Below are 23,094 nucleotides of genomic sequence, written 5' to 3'. Positions count from 1 at the left end.
TCCTAATCTCCAATCTAAATCTGCCCTTCTCCAAACTGGCCTTCTGGGCTGCAGCTGCACACTGCCTGCTCATGTCCAGCTTCTCATCCATCAGCACCCCCAAGTCCCTTTCCTCAGGGCTGCTTTCTAGTACCTCACCCCCTAGTCTGTACTGATGGCAAGGACTGTTCCGGCCCAGGTGCAGAACCCTGCACTTGCTTTTGTTGAACCTCATGAGGTTTACCTGGTCCAGCCTGTCCAGGTCCCTTTGAATGACATCCCGTCCCTCTGGTGTATCGACAACACCACACAGCTTGGTGTCATCTGCAAAGCTGCTGATGGTGCTTTCAATCCCTCTGTCTATGTCGTTGATAAAAATGTTAAACAGTACCGGTCCCAGCATGGACCCTTGAGGGATGCCACTCGCCACTGCTCTCCGTCAGTTGCCTTGGTGTCTACAGAGCTGTAGCCCTCCCTACAACTGAAACCTTGTCTCTCAAAACCGATACAGGGACTTGGTTAAAGTGCAGTTGCATATGAACTAAGAGCACTAGATCTTCTGTAGGGTTGTCAGGTGACTAGTATCTGAGGATGTTGAGGCCTCTCTCTTTTTAGCTGCTAGTTTTCTAACTTGGAAGTTAGAAGTTACTGCTGCTGTTTCATCAATATTAGGATTCCAGTCTTGCAGATCTGCTAATGTTTGTGTGATCATTCTCTAAGGTATTGCCAAGACAAATATGGGTAGTTAAATGGATTAAATAGTAGCTTTTTAACAACATAATTCATTTTCAATAGAATGAGGTAAGAAGAGTTCAAAAGACCAAGTCAATTTCAGATCTGAAAAGGCAATGACCTCTGGTGAAGGTAGCAGCGACAAGATGAGGAAAGTAATCTTGTTAGCTGGCAGGATTGCACAATCTTGGATCTGACTGCGTGATGATCTTATAAAGGACGAGTCTCTTTCTCTGTATTGTATTGTTTTTTCTGCTTAAAGCCTAACAAGATTTTTTTTTTATTCACTGTCCAAGGTTTTAGTTTTAATTTTGAATAATTTAAAGAAACATTAAAACTGCAACAGTGATATTAAAAGATACCTTCAACAATGGAATGATCTGAGTTATTTATGCCATGAGGAAAAGTGTTCCGTTGTTATCTTTTGTGCAATAAAGTTGTTGTTTATTTGTTGACAACTAGTAGTTGCTAAAATATACAATCTAAGTTTTGACCAGGTCAGAATTTAAGAGAGAGAAGGCCTAACAGAGGGGAGGAAAGTCCAAAGGCTTAGATTGGGATGTAGGCTTAGTTATACCTATAGAATACCTGATAAAATGAACACAAGTCAGTTATTGACCCATGCTATGTCAATTTTGGTGGGGAACTAGCATTGACTAGCTGGTAAATCTAAACATACTGGAACTGTATGTAAGACTTTTTATTAAAGAACTCTGTGGTCTTGTAAGCTATGCCTGGATTTTTTTTTTTTTTTTCTGATTGGATATTTTTTCTTTAAGTGAAATGAGATTCCAAGAATATCATTTGTTCTATTCCAAAGATGTGTACATGTAGCTTAAATTATTTACTCTTGAAATAAGTCAATCATTGGTTGTCTGATGGTTTTGTATTTTCTGTAAACAAATGTTTGTCAACATACTAGTTTTGTACTGGACAAAAATAGTGAAATAAGTGAATCTTTCTGGATTTTTTTTTTTGTATCATTCAGAGTCGGATACTACTTTTGAAAGTGAGAGTGAAGAAGAGGTCACTGATGAAGAGATCGCTGATGAAGAGATCAGTGATGAGAGTGAAACTGACAGTCAAAGTGATGGGAGAGAAAATAAATTTGAATTGTCATTTTTTCCTGATGAAGATAAAGAGGAGTACATCTTCTTTCAGAAAACCCTAACTGCTGTTAAGAATTGGTTCACTCTCTTTGGTTGGTCTAAGGGACAAAATCCTATTTCAATACCATATTCACTGAGACGGTAATTCACATCTACTTGGAGCTAACTTATTAACTTTTTATTAGGCAGACATATATAAAGTGTTTTGGATATGATATGAGGAATATAATCACACTCTAATGCACAGTTGTGTATTAAAATTGTAGAATCTATGTACTGTTTATATGAAAATGTCATTCAGGTGTTATTCTTCATTTTCTAAAATGTATTTCCAACTATGATGTTCTGATATATCATAATGCAGTGCATGTTTAATTTGCAGTTCAAACTATATGTCACCCTCTCGACTGAAATTGATTCTCCTCCCAGAATGAACACAGTTAGCAATTGTCCCTTTTTTGGTGTCATAAATATGTGTTTTAAGAGTATGTCTTTTTTCCCCCCACATACTCTGAGATCAAAAAACAGATGGGAAAGTGAATTTCATAATCAACAGTCTTGCAAACACTCTGGAAATATAAGATTAGTCTTAAGATAACTAAGTATGCCACTATCTAGCTTGCTATTAAATAATGAAGCAGCCAATCTCCTGGGACACAAAACACATAAGCTTTTATAAACATGATAGAAATCAATGTTATATTTGGCAGAAAGCAGTGACAAACGCAAAGTTATTTATGAAATATTTCACATATACTTATTAAATATTCCATGTAGTTCGAAGTTCTTACATTATTGTGAAAGTTCTATAAAAAGGAAAAAGTGCCATACTTTTCAGCCTTCTTGCTGCAGTTTTTAGTTCTTGGTTCATTAAATTTATCATCATGATATATAATGTTAGCTTGTTTTGCACTTGCAAAAGAATAATATCAGATGCTTTTTTCTCTCTTAGTGATGTGTGTAAAGTCCAGATGAGCTCTTCACAAGAAACAGCTTTTAAACAAAGCCTTGGCAAAGATACTAAGACTGTTTATGACATGGTATTCCATCTGAGTGGACATTTGTTACCAGGTATTACATCGAGCAAGTCATTGCCCCTTGATCCAGTTGAACAAATGTTACGGCTCCACCGGCAGCACTCTACATTGCTTGCTTTCCTTAAGTAAGTACATGTATGATAAAACATGCATCTTTTCTTTCTCCTTTTTTGTTAGCATAGTTCAAACTTGATTCCAACCGAACAATGTGTCATAGGTTTAGGGTTTCCTTTATACTGAATCTTTTGTGTTCTAAGATTTATGTATCGCAGTTGTTAATTAATTTTTACCAAGGTTGTCCTTTGGTAGGGTTATATCCAGCACGGGAATTCCACAGGAACTCTGCTCCCTTATGAAAGAAGATGACTCTTCAACATCATTCTTTAGACAGACTCAATAGATAGTCAAATCAGGTTTGTCATTAATGATCGTGGCATTCCGCTAATGCTCTTTGTCCTGTAGTTACTGGCTTTAGCAAAAATTTTATAGATTGACTTTGTAATCTATTAGTCTTTCATATTAATAATATGCCAAGAATGGAAGCACTGCTCCTGCTGCTGAATGGATTTAGCTATTAGCTATCTTAATTGATAATCTTATCTTGCCACATAATAGGGAACAACTGTCAAAGATGGTGCAAATCAAAAAAGGTTAATAAATTCTTCATCCTTCTTGGCTGTCACGGCTGTGAAATAGTGAAGAAAATAAACTTCAGAGAAAGTCTAATGTCATGAGATCCTTAGAGAAATCAGAAGTCCTGAGACACAGCATCTCTGCATCTTTTTAGCATCATCACTTAGTGTTTAAGAGGCTGGAAAGCCATTTAAAACCTGTCATTTACATACTGTTCATTTACATACTCTTTTCATCTGAGAGTAACAGTGGTATAGCTGTATCTGAAACTCATATAAGACCAAGGCACACTGCTTCTTAAGTAACAGAAGGGCCAGTAGCTGCAGACCTTAAGGTCTGAAAGCATAATGATACTTAGTGTAGGGCCATCAACAAGTGTTTTTCCAGGATATAGACCAGAAGTATTCCAAAGAATGATCAATTGCAACTTTTTAGAAGTTTATGGAAACAGGAAACCATGTTGTTTATCTACTATTAGCTCAAACATCTCTTTCTGTTCGATTATAGAATTGTACTTCTAATAATTCCATCTTCCTGGGTACCTCTTCAGATCCCATAAGCTTTTCCAGTGCAGTGAATCAAAAAGCCTGATGGAAGATGGTAAAAAGCGCTGTGCACAACTTGTTTAATTTAGCTATCTTTAAAAAAATAATAAAAAAAGGCTGTCTCCAGATCAATAACAGAATGGCTGCTATCTATAGCAGAGCAACCAAGTCTATAGACACACTGAAGATCATGCGCTTTGAGATAAAGCATTTACAGCGTTAATAGGGAAATGAAAGGAGAAGTTTCCTTTGCATCCAACAATACTGGACCCTGATTTGCAACTTTCATCCATGTCATTTGTTTTTTAAAAGAGGCAGTATAGCATTCTTTTGTGCACCATGGATAATATAGTGGCAGATGATTCTGAGGAGGCATTGCAGCAGTGGCAGAACAATATCTTTGCCTTTCTCCACTAATAGATTCCTTTTGTTTTCATGACTTCAACATCCATTCTGATACTAAATAAAGGAATCGATAGATATATCCCGTCATATTCTCCCATTGCATCTTAAAGTCTAGAGTGATTATGCAATGGACTGCTGAAGAATGTCTTGCCATCTTGTCAAATGAAAGCTTTCACTAATGCCACCCTGCTGATTCTTCTTCTGGAAGAGTGTTGCCTCCTTCCATGTAGCAAGACATTAAGTACTTGGTGATATGAAGCTGAATGGTTGTCTAAGTAAATTCAAGAGACTTTCTTCTTTATCTAATCAGAATGTTTATGTCTTTCTGAGATCTTTGGTTCCAACCCAAGGTAAATCCTTTCTGTTGCCACTGCCTTAGATCTAGTGTTAAGATAATACTTTGCACAACTCCTAGAAGAGCAGTCAAGAATAACTTCAAGGCACGCTTCCTCTTTTGAACCCTGTTTGCCCTTATTAACAGTGAAGTTTCATTAATTCTTGTATAGGCAGCTCGAATGATTCTGCTCAGTTTCTATCAAGAGAAACATAAGTGTCTAATTACTTTTCAAGGCTGGAGCTGATGTGCCTTTCAGCACTTTCCACCCTTCAGTATGGGATTTTACAGCCCTAATTCAAATTCATATAGACATTAACTATGGTCTTTCAGGACTGATATTTCTTCTGTCTAGCTTCAAATATGTTAATGTCTTTTCTCTGACTCAGTGTTTGATGGATGAGGTCAGTACGAAGGAAAGAAAATAACATCACTTCTTATTGGATGACAGAGATACCTACCATCAGTCATCATCCAAATTTGAGCATACCACACAATATCTTTGAGTATGCCAGAAAGCCTTGTTGGTCATTTTCAAAACACTTATTTTCCTCACCTGATTGTGTCAGGTGGCTTGGGCAGGGAAGGTAAATTCTTAGCACTTTTTGAACTTTGATAAAGTGGTGTGTATGCTGTGAAGCTGAAAGTATACATTTATTCATAACATTGAAAATGAACACCATAAATGGAAATATTTCTTCAAGACAGAGAGGAAGAAATCAAAGAACATCATTAATTCACTTACATTAAGGTTGTACCAGAAAGGTCTTCCAATATACCTTATTTTGTTTATATTCTGTCATTTTCTGGCAAGGAGGAAGTCAGGTTTCTGTCCTTTTGCATACCTTATACTTGAGACTACCCCTAACAAAGTATGTTCAGGATCTTCAATCAAAATATCCATTCACAGAATTTTCTTTAAAGAGTTTTCATGGGATACTACTGGAGCATGACTACATAGGGTCAAAATTCTCTCCTGGTGGGGCCTGACAATTTAAAGGGTCATTAAGAGTTGGAAACAGGCTGCCCACGGAAGTGGTTGAACCACGATCTCTGGTGGTATTTAAAAGATGGGTAGGCATAGAGCTTTAGAGATATGGTTTTAGTGATGGTTTTTGTCAGTGTTAGGTTGATGATTGGCCTAGATGATCTGAAAAGAGATACCTACCATCAGTCATCATCCAAATTTGAGCATACCACACAATATCTTTGAGTATGCCAGAAAGCCTTGTTGGTCATTTTCAAAACACTTATTTTCCTCACCTGATTGTGTCAGGTGGCTTGGGCAGGGAAGGTAAATTCTTAGCACTTTTTGAACTTTGATAAAGTGGTGTGTATGCTGTGAAGCTGAAAGTATACATTTATTCATAACATTGAAAATGAACACCATAAATGGAAATATTTCTTCAAGACAGAGAGGAAGAAATCAAAGAACATCATTAATTCACTTACATTAAGGTTGTACCAGAAAGGTCTTCCAATATACCTTATTTTGTTTATATTCTGTCATTTTCTGGCAAGGAGGAAGTCAGGTTTCTGTCCTTTTGCATACCTTATACTTGAGACTACCCCTAACAAAGTATGTTCAGGATCTTCAATCAAAATATCCATTCACAGAATTTTCTTTAAAGAGTTTTCATGGGATACTACTGGAGCATGACTACATAGGGTCAAAATTCTCTCCTGGTGGGGCCTGACAATTTAAAGGGTCATTAAGAGTTGGAAACAGGCTGCCCACGGAAGTGGTTGAATCACCATCTCTGGTGGTATTTAAAAGATGGGTAGGCATAGAGCTTTAGAGATATGGTTTTAGTGATGGTTTTTGTCAGTGTTAGGTTGATGATTGGCCTAGATGATCTGAAAGGTCCCTCCTAGGCAACTCTATGATGGTTCTTATGTCATCTTCCCATTGAGATTTTCCATGCATCTAGGTATCTTGAAATTAGCATACATGATGTTAGTTGCCTACTTTAAAATGATGATACTGTAGATCCCAACTCCTTTTGCTAGCATTGGAAAGAAATACTTACGTGTTTCTAAGGTGGTTTCTTGGGTAATTTGGAAAACTATTTAATAGCTAAATTTTAATAAAATCCTTCAGTTACGCCACTTCATTTTTGTCTGTTAACTTACTGACATATTCAGAAGAGAATTGGAGCAGCAGCCAATTGGTCAAGGCTAAGTTCAGCACCTCTGTACACAGATACATTGATGACTGATTGATGAGGTCTCATGGCTGGAAATGAAGAAGTAATCCATAAGAATCCTAGCAAAATGATACAGATTCCCATAGAAAAGTGACTCTAGCTGGACTCCTGTGCTTATAGGTATTTGATGTGAGATAATTAAATTGGTGCTCAGTATGCGCTTAGCATTACCACATCCTTTTAGTTTCTGCCTCTTCTAGTTTGTGCGAATCCTATCGGATTTCATAGTTGTTCCTGATTTACAGATATTCTTTTCCTACTTGTGCATTTTAGGATCACCTAGAATATTTGCATTTCTACACAAGTTGTTATTTAAGATTATTTATAGATCATAGTACAAAAATGTCTGATATCTGCACTGCTGGCACAACCATATGTAATGATGGTAAGACATCTAGAGCCAGCTTAGATATGAGTAATTCGTCTGTGATCTGCTATTCCTGCATGTTCATTGTGATTTGTGGAAAGTGCGAATGCTCTCCTGAAGAAGCCCAGGAGAGCACACAGAATAGAAACATACAGTCCTCAGCTTGCTTTCTCCCAGCTATGACTTTCTGATCAGCATGGTTTAAAAAAAGCATAATTGATCTTTCAAATTTTCCACTTGCTAAAGCAGGTGGATGTTGTTCACTGTTTCAAGCAACATTCCAAGTATCAGTTTTATTTTCATTCCCTCAATAGGTTTCGTTAATACATTTACACAGCAGTAAAAGAAAAGTTTGGGTATTTTACAATACAACTAAGTAATTTGTTGCAAGCTTTATGTCTTGAAGAAAAATATCCTAACAGTGTGAAAATGCTAATCTTGGATAACTGACATCATGTTAAATATTGAACTATTGACCTTAATGAGGAGGAATTTTTGTAGGACGCTGTTCCTCAATAACAAAATGCAGCCAGTTATGAGAATATTCAGTTATGTAGAACCCATCTTTACTATGATGATGTGTACCATTGTTATATAGCTTTTCTGAGGATGGAAATTGAAGATTACACCTATATCCTATATATACCAAGTGAAAACATTGGAAGAAAGATAAGGCACCTGAAAAGACGAATGTTCTATAGCTTCCTTCTTTTATCGTTTCTGAAGTTTTAAAGGGATTTCATGGAACAGAGTTTATGACGTATAGAAAATGGGAATTTCAGACATTGTGTATTTTAGAACCAGTCTGCTAACTTGATGCTAACAAACACGCTACATAATTGTATGAAACATGAAATTTCAGTAATCTGAGAAGATAATGTCACTATGTAAAATATGGAGACAAAAACCATGCTGCTACTAGCAAAATGTAATTCTGTGGGAAGAGGAATAAGTTGTTATGATCCTACTTTCAAACTGTGATGTATGAATTTTAATGTACAAAGTAAATTGAATTTTGACTGTATGGTACCAGAGAAGTATGATCACTACATCTGAAGGAGATATGGGTTATATAACAATATAAGCTCATCTTAGTATTATTCATATTAACCATGTTAAAAACACAAAGAACAATATAAATCTGGATACACTTGGATAATATTTGTGACTCAAAAGTCAGGAAACTTTTCTGCTCCTCTGAGAAAATTAAACTTAAGAATTCTTCATTATTTTCCCCTCTTCCCAGGAAGATGTGTTTAAACTGTGTCACTTATTAAACTTAAGAATTCTTCATTATTTTCCCCTCTTCCCAGGAAGATGTGTTTAAACTGTGTTAAAGTTAAAGAATATTCTTTCTTTACTTGGAAGTTAGCTATTTTCGTATTCATTCTATTGAAGATGCCTTTTGTTACTGCAATTTTCCTATTGCATTTATTAGTTAGTTGAGAGCAGACAGCAGGTCAGTTTAACAATTAACAGAATTTTGAAGTACCTTTGCTTACACGCATAAGACTTCCAATATCAGACCTGCAACAGATAAAAGCATCATCAAGTTTTAATTCTGCTAATGTTATGTAACGCTGGTCCTTTGGCTTTCACATAGAAATAGTGTTTTGATGCCAGTCTGTCCAGAGCTGTATGTGCTTTTAGCATTCAGTTGTGGGTATAGGAACTGAATATGAACTTCATAAGCAGAAGCTCTCTAAAGTAATTACTAGAACTGGATAATCAGTCCAAAGTGTACTCATACCTCAGAAGAGCTTACACAGAGGTTGAGCAAGTTGAAAAAAATGGACTGCTCTTTAAAAATAATTATCTTGCCAACCTATTAACTTTTCCTGCTTTATGACTTCAGAAGCCAAGGAGCATATCTTCCTCATGTTATGCCAGAATTTCTGCTTGAACCTGATGATTATAAGAAATGGATTCAAGTGCAAACTGCTCTGAGGGTAAGTTTGGGGCTTTTTTTGTGTGTGTTTGTTTTGTTTCATTTTTTGTTCTGTTTTTAACAAAGACCACATGCTTAGTATAAATCTTGGAAGACTTATGGAAGTCTTTTGTGGATAATGAGTAGTCTACTGTGGTGACTGTTTTGGCTTGCATAAATCTAAGCCCATGCACAAGACTGAATGGAAATGTAAGCTGACACTAACATTAACACCCTCCTCCCCTGGTTTTTCTCTTCAGTTCCTTCTAGTGCTGGTGATACCAGCGATTAATTTCAAACAGATGTTTTCTCAAAGTAGAATTAATTTTACTGCTTTCTACTGACTTTACCATTTTAAAAAAATGTCCTTTCTGTTGCCTCTCTGTCCTATTGTTGCTTTCAATTCCTGTCAATTCTGTATTGCTCTCCATATCCCTGAGGTAGTGGCAAAGTGTAAATGATTCTAATGCTGATCACTATTGCTCTGTAGTAGATGTTCTCAGTCATTTATGCCGTTGATTCGTTATTGTCCTCTTGTGAATTTCCTATGGAAACTGCTGAAATGCATATTGGAAATAAATCCCATTCCTTTATCTGAAGGGTCAAAATGATGAGCTGGGAAAAGCTGATGTGAAAAACTCAGATATACTTAGCAACAACCACCTATTCATTCTGGAGAACAGAACATTTGAGACAATGAGCAAACGAGCTTGGACAGATGTGCTACTGCAGATATACAAGGTAAATTGTAGATACATTTATTACTTAAATTCTGAAGAACTGATGGCAAAAAACCCTTTGTTTTGAAAAAGATCTGTGGTATGTTCCAGTGTGGTTTTTTTTCAAAGGTGGATCTTTAAATACTTTGAAGTATTTTTCTCCCTAACAGTGAGGGTTCTTACTCTAAATGAGTTAGAAGATTTATTTTTCTTAGTTCTGAAATTTTAGCAGTGTATTACTAAGTTTCAATTAGGAAAAGCTATATTAAAACAGTCTGCATTTTGTAGAATTAAATGTTATAGAAATCTTATTACAAATAAAGAAAACTCTGCCATACTTTTTTGTTACTGGTTAGAAACACTTTTCACTGGAACTACTTAGTAGACTAGACACTTACATAACCATGGTATTTATTTTCTTATATTCAAATGGAATTTTTAAACAGGTAAGCATTTTTTATAATGCACATTCCTTTTAAGATATAACAAAATTGGTCAGTATGGACTTCTAAAATTTTATTCAATTTTATTTTTACTGTTGTCAGAAAAAAACTTTGGATGTCTAAATCATGTTTCCATAGTCAATCTGGTGTACTCATCAATGATCAGTAACATTTGTATGTCTAAAAATAAACATTTATATATTTTTATTCATAGGGATGGAAAATAAATGAAAAAATATTAGCTGGGCTTCCCAGTACAAGACAGACTCCAGTGAAGGGTCCCAAAGATAATTTAAGAGACTAGAGCATCTGTCATACAGGGAGAAACTCAGCTGAGACTGTTCAGCCAGAAGAGAAGGTTCAAAGGGCATCTTACCAATGTGTGTAAATACCTGACGAGAGAGTGTAAGGATGACAGTGCCAGACTCTTCTCAGTAGTGTCCAGTGACATGGTGAGAGGCAGTAGGCACAAGCTGGAAAATGGGAAATTCCATTTAAACATAAGAAACTTTTTTTACTGTAAGAGTGGTCAGCCTGCCCAGAGGGATTGTGGAGTTTCCATCCTTGGAGATATCTACAACCCAACTGAACACGATCCTGGCAACCCACTCCAGCTGATTCTGCTTTAAGCAGGAGGTTTGGACTAGGCAATCTCTAGAGGTACATTCCAACTTTGACTATTTCATTATTATGTGATTATTTACTGAAAAAGCATAGTAAAGAATGACAAAAATAATGTTAAAGAAGGTATGTAACAAAGACGTAGAGTTAATCTAAAATAAAATGAGAGAAGTAGTTGAGAGAGGAGCAGACAACAAACTGTACGTAACCATGGGCTGACACATGTGAAAAGGGATGTGGAAAAATGCAGTCATAGTGACAGGACAGCAAGTCACTGTTGTTCTTTCAATTTGATGAATTATTCATAGCTACATGACAGACTAGCAGAGAGCAGAAAAAAACCCCAAATTAATAGTATATGTGTGCACTGTTGTGGTTTAGTTTGGATATTTTTTTTTCCTGATGAATAAAAGAGAAGTTAACTTCAGTTTTGATCAAATTATCAATAATTGCAATTTGACTACTTCTTAGAGTAACAGTTTAGAGATGTCTTCAAACCAAAAATAAAAAATGAATTTTTAATTATTTCTGTAGTGTATCAACTTTATCTTTTGTATTGTTAGACAAGGGGCCTGATGAGATTTTGATTAAGCTTAATAAATTGAACCAAAGAAGAAATAATATTTGTTTACTAAATTCAAGTAGATCTCGTAATTTATTTAGTATGATTAGGTAATATGAAAACATTGCCCAATTAATCTAAGCTAAATATTTTCTTTGCATATTTTCTCAATATTATTAGAGAGGGACTAGACTGTTAACAAACCCCACACCCAGTTGTCAATAGTGTCCTCCTTCAGATATAAGATTATAGGTTATGAAATCAAGCAGCTGATAGTTTGATGCTCATGTGTTCTTTATAAGAACAAAAAATCTGGTCATTGCTGTAGAGAATACAAGTGTCCTCATTGAACTTTTGGCTTAGAGGAGAAAGTTTGTGGGGGTTTTTAGTTTGTGTGGGGTTTTTTTCTTTTGTTTTTGTATGTATGGATATGCAGTTTTTATTGTGGGGTAGCAGAATGATTCACCCAACATATCTATGGTTAGGAAGAAGATGAGCAGATGCAGGTAGAAAGCTAGAGGTTTATTGGTTATGTTTTCAAGAGGGCAACCTTTCTTTGAAAAGTGCTTTGAAAAGCTTAAAATGGATATATAAGATAGGATATGGAAAAAAACTTGAAGCTGTGTAGTTAGTAGTTATGTAAATCGGTGGCCTTTTTTAATCTTCTAAAAATGTTGATATGATTAAATATTGTTTTTCAGGCAGCAATGGTTTCTTTTGATGCATCCCAGGATATGGTTTGGTTTTCTGGGCTGCGAGTGTTCTGGGTCTTGTTGGGCTTCTCATCCACCAACACCCCCAAGTCCTTCTCCTAAGGGCTGCTCTCAATCCATTCTCCACCCAGAATGTACTTCTGCTTGGAATTTCTCCAAGCCACATGCAGGACCTTGCACTTGGCTTTGTTGGACTTCATGAGGTTGGCATGGGCCCACCTTTCAAGCCTGTCCAGGTTCATCTGGATGGAATCTCTTCTCTCCAGTGTGTGGACTGCACCACACAGCTTGGTGTCGTCAGCAAACTTGCTGAGGGTGCACTCCATTCCACTGTCCATGTCACCAACAAAGATGTTAAACAGTCTTAACTCCCTGCTCCTCACAGGACTACTTAAAACTAAACCATATGACTAAGAGCATCTTCCAGATGCTCCTTGAACTCTGACAGGCTTGGTGCCCCATCCCTGGGGATCCTGTTCCAGTGACTAACCACCCTCTCAGTGAAGAACCTTTTCCCAATGCCCAATCTGAACTTCTCCTGGTGTCGCTTCATTACTTTCCCTGTGTCCTGTTGCTGGTCAACAGAGAGAAAGAAATCAGACCTTCCCCTCTGCTGCCGTCCTTGAGGAAGTTGTAGACTGGATGAGGTCACCCCTCAGGCTTTTCTTCTCTAAGCTGAATGAACCAAGTGACCTCAGCCACTCCTCCTAAGTCTGACCTTTCACCATCCTGGTTGCCCTTCTCTGGATACACAGTAATAGTTTGATGTGCTTTATATACTGATGTGCCCAAAACTGCACACAATGCTCAAGCTGGTCTTTGAACGTGTCTTTGTTTGCTCATGCGTATATCACTATGAACTGTTCTCATTTTGGGGAGATTTCAGGCGCTGCAAACATGTCAATATTCCAATTCAAAGAGAGATTTTCAGAAGAAAATATGGTACTGAAGTGTTTAGCTTGGATTAGTGGGATTTAGGTGACAAGCAGTGCAGTGCAGAGTGGGACAGTCACCTCCCCCAACCGGCTAGCTATGCTGTGCTGGATGCAACCCAGAACACAGTTGGCCCTTTTCCCTTCTTACCCTTTTTGAAAACTGGGACATTTGCCAGCTTCCAGTCGACTGGGACCTCTCCAGACTCCCAAGACCATTTGGAAGCTTCAGTTTGCTTTTTGTTTAAGGAAGCAAAGGAATTCCCTAAAACATCAGCAAATCTGTTCTCTTTTGTGTTAGATGTTTATGCTAATGTGTAATCTTTTAAAACTTTTCTAAATTAGGAAACCTTTTGAGTTTGAAGTGGGTTTTTATCATTCCAATTGAAATTCTTTTTATAGTTCATGCTTAAACACACTTTTTCTAATTTCAGGTGTTTGTTCTTCCACGTGTTTCTTCACGAAACAGTACTGATCAGTTCAGCTTGGAAAGCACACAGAAAATGCTGAGAATAAAATCTGAACCTTTATCCAGTAATATATATTCTCCATATGAACGAACCATCCTCATCTGGCTGAATAACCATTATGAGAAGAATCGAAAATCTGTGTGGAAAGATTGTCAAAAAGGTGAAATAATTCTTTCACTATACTCTTCCTCCTAATACTCCCTTTTGTGGACTTCTAAAACTGTTGTTCGTAGAGATATTGTGACAACTTGCCACTGAAAGTATTTTCTGGGGGGGAAGTTATTGCCTACCAATATGTATATCCTTTCCTTTTGTTTCTGTGGTCCAAGATCAGCACCTTTTGACTGGCAGTGTTGATGAAATATTTTCCGTGTTCTTACAGTTTCTAACTAGGCATAAAGGGTGAAGTTTGGTGAACCTTCTTACTTTATTCTTTCCATTAATGATCTCAGGAAGGAAGCACTCTGGTGTGTTTGAGAGCTAACTTTTCAGAATTTTTAGAGTAATTTTTGTATTGCCTTTACTCTAATGCCATTTAGGAAGGCAATGGGAACTGAGGTTCCAGATTATAAATCTTGCCCTATTTGCAAGGTTAGTTTGATGCCTCATGATTGCTTGAGTAAGGTTAGGCAAAATGACCTGTTCCATTTAAGACTGACCTAGGTAGTTCTGGCATTCAAATCAGATAAACTGCTCAAGCACTAGTAATTATTACTTCTCTTTCCTTGCATGATTTCTCCCATTTGCTTCTTGACCCTAACTTCATTGTGTCTTTCAGACTTAATTTTGGATGGGTAGTTAACACGCAGAAAGGGCAGTCTGGTGATGAGCAGGGAAGAACTCCAGAATAATGACTCATAAGCCACATATTTAAAACATTTTTTCTAGTGTTTTTTTTTTTTTTTTTGAGTGATTTCTGACCTCTCTGAATTATGGATAACCTATTTGCATATCATCTTCCATAAATCTTATTTGGGCATATTCTCTATCTTGCATATGCTTTGAATATTCCATTGCTTTTCTTATTTTTTCTGTATAGAAGCAAATTATACTAGATATTCTCTAATGGGTTGAATAATTCTGCTGATAAGCCTATACCTTTGCACCCAATAGAAATAGATTTCTACCTGTCACCTCATAGTTTGGGTCTCATCTTGTGACTAACTCAGGGAGATTCCCTAGCTAAACTAATGTACCCTACAGTAAGTAGGTGTATTTGCAATGTATTATTTTCTGTGTTACAATCACAAACAGTCTGATCTGCTGGGTGTTATCTGAGTCCCGTGTGTATAAATGATAACTTGCAGAGAGAATGGCTTGCTACCTGGCCAGTGTTGTGGCTCACCGTAAGTGCTGCATGTATATATTCCTCAACCCCAGTGTCTGTTCTCTTTATTGTAGACTCTAGTAACACATAGAGGTTGAGGCATGACTAGCCTTGTTCTGGCCTGTGGGAACTCATTGGGGAGCATATGAATGTTAAAATGCATCTTATTTTGCATTAAACTTGTACTGGAGTTATAATATCTAGAGATGAATAGAGTGAATCTGAACTGTAAAGCTCAGATCTAGTGGACACTACTGTGCAAAAAGCCACAAATGGAAGTCCAAGTGGAACTTCTACTGATGATGCATTTCAAGAAGCCAATTACTGAAAGAGTTGTTTTAGTTGCCTAAAAGTATATAATAAATAAGAACATTAAAATGAGTATGGTTTTTTAATGAGTTTTCTCATAGTTATCAGCAATTGTACAGTAGGGTTTTTACAATTATTTAGTTCTAAAGGCTCCCCAAAATTGCCACACAAGAAGAACAATTTAATGACAATGCTGGCATTCTCAGAAAATAAGAATAAATTCTATTAAATCAGGCTAATAGGGCAGATAATTCAGTAGGCTAATATCTTCATTTGTGCAGACCTGCTTGCAGATTTGGCTCTGGGTCACAAGTCAAGATGAATTTTGTGGTTACTGACAGGGGGCATTTATCTGCATTACAGTTCTCTCTTACAATTTCACTTAATTGTACTTTTCTGCTTTCAGAGAAATGTGAGATTGGAATGAGAAGGCACATTACATATGCTGTGTGGGAAGTTACAGATGCTACCTGCCTATATTGACTTGTATATAGCTTTTTTTTTTGTTCATGAGTTCTGTGTTCTGTTTTCCAGTGGACAACAGAAATAGTTTAGTGTATGCACGTGAGCATGTCCTATTCTTTTGCTTCTGTTTCGATTTTTCTCACAAAACTACATACATGAGCATTGCTAAAGTTACAATAATTTAAAAAAAGGAGAAAAGTTTGTCAAATTATGAAATTCATGGTTTTGATCTTACACCTCTGCATAATAAAAATTCTTAACTGTGTGATCTTATATTGTTCTGCTCCACAGATGTCCTGCCTCACTGTCTCTGCAAATCCTCTCTTTTGGCCTTCATTTTCCTCTTGCCTTTTTGCTTTTACTTCCCCCAAAGGGATTGGTGTCTGCTATTGCACTGTTCTTTCTGCTAAATGGGGCAGAGAGGATCTGATGATCTTGTATTAGATGTGTCTACTCTGATGATCTTGGATGTGAGAGCAATTTGGCTGCGACAGCTGTCACCCCATTGATGGCCAGGATTGATTCAGCTATCTGGCTGGCTAGAGGGGTGTCCCCTTTCTCCCTCCATGTGTGTCCCTTCCAAAGCTGTGCACTTGGTCGAAGAGGACAACCTTCCATGATAGAGACATACTGTTCATCTGTCAAGGGTATACGGTAGCTGCGCTCCCCTGCTAGAACCTCCAAACAAGCTCAGTTCTGTGATTTTAATCACGTTAGCCTTAAATGAAGCATTTAAACGGGCTTTTTCAGTGGAACAGTTAGAAGTGTCATAAAGGAAAAACGTCAGTCAAGGTATAGTAAAAGTTTATATGACCCAACTGGAAGTCCCAAATATCCTCAATTTTGTATGAGTTTTTGTTGTTACTTGTTTAATATCACCAATTTTAAGAAGATTAGTTCTTGCTACAGCCTAGATCAGAAAGCAATTACCATTTTTTGCTTAACATTTGTGTGCCTGCATCTTATAATCCAAACACTCTCCTTTGAATAAAGAATTAGCTTTGACTAGCAATATTTCTTGACCATGGAGCTCCTTTTAGCTCAAACTAGTCTGTTGGGTGATCCATTCCTACTAAATAAATGAAGATCTATCCAGGCCACATTTCTCAGTCTTTCCTTTGATACTTAAGCTGCTTAAAGTGAAATGTGATAGTGAGCCAAGCCTAAGCTACTGTTGTGCAGAAAGGTTTTAAATATACATCTTTATTACTTCCATCTAAATTTGAAGATAACTGTCATTCATCAAGACTCTTCTCTTGCAAGAATTAAGATCTCAATAGCTTAGAGAGAACATTAGCAAGGAGTTTATTATCTCCACATCTTCTGCCCTTACTGGTACTAAAAAATAAATATGTTCTAAAAGCAGCTTGGCATATGTTTTGGGAGGGCAGGCTTGTAATACGTCTTATTGATCATAAAATGGAAAGCAATGTTGTAACTTGAGACCAAACACTGTAAAACTGCAAAATGCAACTCTGCCTTTTCTACTAAAACCTTAATTATACACAAAATACAAGATTCAGTGTGCACTTAACATTATATGGGCAATAGTAATGACAGGAGAGGAAACATGAATTATTTGATTTAATAAATTTTCAGTTTACCTCCTACCATTCCTTATCTTCATATTTCTTTTCAGCATTTACCTCTGAAAGAGTAACTACTAATAGTATGAAAAAATGAAAGTCAGGAAAAACACCTACAAAGTTGCTAGAGGACTGGAATGCCATAATTCAAAACTGTACTTAATAAATGGAAGAAAATTTTGCCACCTGAGAAGCTGTATGTCTCTTCCTTATTATTTATGATTCTTGCCATGGTGAAAAAGATAAATTATGATTTGGGAAATATGAGTTTTTCTTGAATGTATCCTGGGAAGATCTTGAAAAGAGTAGATAATTCTATATTTAAAATAAAATTGTTAGAGTATATGACAGCTGGTAAATTACATGATATCTGAACAATCAACCTAAGTCTGAGATGTAAGAGCTGCCTTCAGAGTAGATACATCTTCACTTTTCAGTAAAGTCTGCTTAGAATGGAAATTCTACTGAAGTGGAAAGAGAAGTGCTAATCCAGTGCCAGTGTAGGTTTGTCTGACAATGTTAGGTGTAATAGCATCTCTCAAGATTTTTGCTCTCAAGTTTTCATTTTTATGCTTTTTATTCACTTCACTGTAAGCATGGCATCTGCAGTAAAAAGGCTGAGGAAGGAGAGATTTTGGTGTGAGATAACATGTCTCCACAAAACTATATGGGAATTTAGTAGAATTCTTGTGTGTTTTAAAACTGAACTTAAAACTTCTCCGTAAGGTTATTTCTAGTATAGCAATTAAAAAGCATGCTTTTTTCTTTCCCCTGCTATTATGAATTTTTCTTTTTCTCTTCTCTCTCCTTCAGTTTTTTGGAGAGGTAGATATGGAGTCCATTAGTTCTTACTTATCAATTTGATAGTTCTTAGAGACAACTGAGAAACAAGAGCTAAAGAATATTTTTTGTCTTTGAAGGGTAAAAGGGAAGACTCTTATGTAATTTCGTGTAAGATTTCTTTCAGTTAAAATCGCTACAAAACAGGCCTTTCCCAAGGAACAAACCTTGCTTTTTGCATGCTTGATAAAAAGCTGAATTCAAGAAGGGGAAGTGACTATCTAATGAACTGCCATTATGAGCATCATAAGTCTGCCTTCCAACAAAACAGTATGAGACAACATTGCTCTTGAGTGGATAAGTCTTGGAAATTGTTTCCTGAAATATAAATTAGCAAAGTTCTTAGTTATTTTTTCTGTGTTATATTTCATGATTTGCATAGCAGAACATAAGAATGCAACAAAATATGTAAAAATGAAGTCCAACAAGTAGGTTTTTCTGTCCTACTTGCCTTTCTTAGTCAACCTGAATAGCCCATGTCTAAGAACTGCATCATATCTTGTTCCCTATAGCTGAAAGAAACACTAAATCATATCAGGATTTGATTTGATAGACAAGAGAAAAAGGATTCTTCTTCTGAGTTTAAAGTCCATATGCAGTGGAGAAATGCCATTAAACACCATGTCTAATGTACCTATTTAGACATTTGCTTTGTATATTTGACAAATATAAAAATATTTGATTTGTACAATTTTGTTCTATATTGGCTGGCATTATGCAGCTTCATGGAAATAAAAATATGAAGAAGGATAGACCTTGGAGCGCTATATTGAAAAGATTCAAAGTGTTCATACACGGAAAACTGTTAAAAAGGTCTTTAAAATAAACCAAAACCCCTTAATTCTTAGGGGTGCATATAATTGTGTATAAATTTGTGTGTAGACATATATGCATTAAATATATGTATGTGTGGACATTTATGCTTATATATAGAAATGTATATGTGTATATACATATATGCTGACTCTCAAAAGCCTAAATGACCTAAATAGAAATAATTGGGTAAATATTTAGGAAGAAATTATCTTTCCTTTCTTGCAATACACTTTCAGATGCCTGGAGAGCTAATCTACTTACAGCTAAACAGGGAACTTCACCGTGTTTGTATGTTAATTGGAACAAATCAGCTTTCTGATTATTTGTGTAATTAATGCTACTTTGCAGTGCATACCAAATATGTAGACTGAGTATGCTATAGCTTTGGATTTAGTAATGCAACTTCAGATATTTTGTGAGGAGAAAACATATTTCAGACTATGAAGATTGAAAAGATTTAAAATATCAAACAATTAATTTCATTGAAAACAGTATGTAACCTTTTTTTTTTTTTTTTTTTTTACTAAATAAGATGATGCTAGGTATTCATTCTGAAGCCAGCATAGAAGTCAGGTGTGCTGTAATGAGTTGTGATTTATTGCATTTTAAATCAAAGTGATCTATAAGTGAAATGCTATGATAAATATAAGTGTCGAAGGTGAAATTTTAATCTAGAGGTTTTTAGTACTATTCAGTGATTTTAAAACTAGTCTCTTTATAAATGGACATTTTCTGTTGAAAAGGAAAAAAATGGAGACTGATATAAAGTAACACTATTTGTATGTGAGGCATAAGGACCGAAGAAATTTGTCAATTTAAGATATTATATGGGATAGAAATCAGTGAAAATAAAACAGAACTGCGTAGATAATGAAAGATGATTGAAAATTTTATTAGGAGCAGGAAGGTAAATGGTCGTGCCTCAGGGTAAAAACCTTCTGCAACAGATGGGAGCAAATGAGACATCCCCAGTGTATCTGTTTTTCTGTCATTGCCCCATGTGGTGGTGCTTGAACTTTTCTGCTTAGAATTATTATGAACTGTCAGTGGCGTTAAAATTGATCTGTCCCTGATATTTCAGGAGTTCTGGAAAGAATAGTTACCAGTTTCAATGAGCAAGGGTTGTAGCATCCTGCCTGAAGTAGGAACTATAACCTGCCTACAAGTTTAATAAAAGACTTATTGTTTACCATGTTAAGATAAATGTAGTCTCACATGGTGTGTGTGCTGATGGTAGATACATTAGCATTCTGTTAATCCTGAATACATTTTAGGGAAAACAGAAGAGCTTTTTTCAAAAAATATTCAAAGGCATATTTCCTCTCATCTTTCTTAGGCCCTTTATTGTGTACTTCAGTACCATCATTTTAAACCCTGTCCTGGTTCTAATGTCAGCACTTAGAGAAAAGATTATTGCTACATATTTATTCTATAAGTGTTTCTATTATTCAGTAACAGATTTAAGCTACTGAAACAGGACTATAGGCGTTATTATAGCTATAGATTAGTTCCACCTCCAGAGCTTTTCAGATCCCAGCATGGGAAGTAGTTACATAATATTATAAAATGTTATTACTACAGTAATTTGCATTAAAAAGGACATACTGTGATAGTTTAAAGGTCTATCCAGCTCAGTATTGTGCCAATAGAAGATGCTTAGAGATGAGTAACAGTGCAAACATATAGCAATACTTTACACATACTCTAAGACTTCCTGATTCAAAATTCAAGACTACTTGAGACGAAGGGGGTACTTCTGTAAAGCTGTACTAGACTTTTATTCTGTGAATTTAATTTTACTTTGAAGCTGTGCAAACTTCTAGCATCACACCATTCTGAAGCAGTAAGTAGGTTTAAAATCTATATTGTGTATGTGAAATGTGTTGTTTAGAGCTTGCTGCTTGATACTGTAGTTTGGTACTTCCTTTACCAACAACTTTGTGTGTTCCCCTGAGATAATGCCTGGTTTCCATTCTTACTGTCACGCCTACTCATACAGACTGCTGTCATATCACCACTTTTCCTTTGTAGTTCCATAGTCTTAATTTATTGATTTTGTATAAAGTGCCATTTATTACCTTTGATCACTAAAGGTTATCAGTTTCAAGATTTCTGTGTGAATGTATTAGGTTTATTGGAAACTCTTACAGAAAATTAGCCTAACCCTATATATTTTTTCCTCTGTTTTTTAGTTACTCAGAATTTTAAAAAGTTGCTTGTGGCTATATAACAAGACTTATCATTTGTGAAGACATCTGTTATGCCTCCTTAGAAATATATCAGTTGATTTTGCAACTGATAGCAAGAATTTAACTTTTTTATTGCTTGTGAAAACAGTGGAACAGCTTCACAAGAAATACAGTACTTTCATTAAAGATTTATTGTTATTCTTACTTTTTTATATAAAATAACTCTTCAATTTTGTAGATAAACCAAATCTGATCCTTTTAATGCTTGGTATAAGACCATTCTCTTATTTCTGGATGGTCTTCTTATCCAGATAATAACAACACGTCATATTTCTATGTTACAGTTTTTTTTTTTCCTCTTCTATTGGAGTTTTTTTTTTAAGATTAATGGTAATCTTTCATGGTCATTTTTTCTAGAATGAAAGTAATGTGTTGTGTGTGGTGGAAGAGTTGTTTAAGTGCAGGTGCTTTGTGGGAGAGGTAAGCAGTGTTCTTCTACCAGAAAGATGATGATGATTTTGGTTTGCCAACTATTTTGTACTGGTTTCTTTGTTTGTTTGGCATTTTTCTGTGGAAGTGGCACCAAAGAGTACCTTTTGTATGTATCTAGTTAAAGTAAGATTGGATATAATTTTTCCTGGCTTTCAGAAAGGGAAAAAACAGCTTTAAAAATTTCATTTTCACTGTTAGCAGTGGGGATGTGTTAGCTATTTTGAAACAGTGGAGTTGTTTGACTTCATAACCATTGAGAACAATGTCTTCAGAAATTGCTGGGAATTCCTGATCCAATTAGCCATCTTTCTGGGCTGTTTCTTTGAATAAAAACACTAGCATCTATCTTCAAAGAGATACTTTGTTATAAAAAAAAAAATAGTTTTGTGAATATTTCTCTTTAAAATATTTCTCTTAGAACAGGTCTTTTTCTACAGTTGGTGAAGGATAAAATAGTGTGTTATGGGAGGTATAAATTGTGACTTCAAAACATTGGAGGAGCTGGAATAGAAGGGGATAGTGGAAAGTAAATCTTACATTTCTGGTGTTTTGCAGCACAAAGCAGGTATAAGTTTTAGTAGGTCAGTGAGATAAAACATACTGATGAATCAGTTAATAAAAGCAAAACTTGAAAAAACCCCACAGTAAAGCACAGAAGATAGGAAAGGGAGAAACAGAAATAATCTATTTTGTTCTCATATGCAAAGACTAAACTGATTATACCTGTAGTGTACTGGACAGGTATTTGCACAGACTGTTAAAAAAATCTCTGAAAAAAGAGATCCCATGTTCCACTTTAGGCAATATCTGCCAGTATTTTCCACTCATTTCAATTTGAAAGACTTTCTTATTATCTAACTTAACCTAAAAGATCCCCTGCTAAAGTTTAAGTCCATCCTTTCTCTTCTAAAATGTAGTGTGCAGTGGATCTTCTTTGCTTTTCTAGTGACTTTATACAGGTTTGCAAATTATTCATGCTTCAGTTATTCCTTCTTCCCTCTCCTGGCAAAAATAATTCCATTCTCTCAGTCTTCCTGCGTACTCAAATTATTTGTTTTCTGGTGAGCTCTCTTAGTTGATTCATGGCTTTCTTAACATTTGGTGCCAATTACTGGGTTTTATAAAATGTGAGATTTTACTGGAACTGAATGGAAGTGAAAGGACCAGTCTACTTGTTTAAGATAGAACTTTCCTACTTATACATCCTAGCAAAGTATTTGTTTTTTCTGCAACAGTATGAGATTTGCTGTTATCTCCCGATTTGTTCCTAGTTCAGAACTTCCGTCTCTCCAATTTTCCATCTAGTACTTGTGTAATGAATTATTCTTAATTAAC

General features: G+C 35.8%; 1 protein-coding gene across 1 annotated transcript in view; it reads left to right on the top strand.

Moving 5' to 3' along the window:
• The window catches only part of CFAP47 (cilia and flagella associated protein 47), a 306,788-nt gene that overhangs the window by 65,967 nt on the left and 217,727 nt on the right, over nucleotides 1-23,094 (top strand). The window contains exons 30-35 of the mRNA XM_014954045.1: nucleotides 1,700-1,961; nucleotides 2,773-2,982; nucleotides 9,204-9,297; nucleotides 9,876-10,016; nucleotides 10,652-10,738; nucleotides 13,700-13,895. Of these exons, the coding sequence (XP_014809531.1) occupies nucleotides 1,700-1,961; nucleotides 2,773-2,982; nucleotides 9,204-9,297; nucleotides 9,876-10,016; nucleotides 10,652-10,738; nucleotides 13,700-13,895 (990 nt within the window). The remainder of the gene's footprint in view (nucleotides 1-1,699; nucleotides 1,962-2,772; nucleotides 2,983-9,203; nucleotides 9,298-9,875; nucleotides 10,017-10,651; nucleotides 10,739-13,699; nucleotides 13,896-23,094) is intronic.

The sequence above is a fragment of the Calidris pugnax genome, unplaced genomic scaffold (assembly GCF_001431845.1).
Source record: "Calidris pugnax isolate Ruff unplaced genomic scaffold, ASM143184v1 scaffold246, whole genome shotgun sequence".
In the NCBI taxonomy this organism is placed as follows: domain Eukaryota; kingdom Metazoa; phylum Chordata; class Aves; order Charadriiformes; family Scolopacidae; genus Calidris; species Calidris pugnax.
Note: the sequence above shows the minus strand (reverse complement) of the source record. Positions and strands in the feature narration are given on the sequence as shown.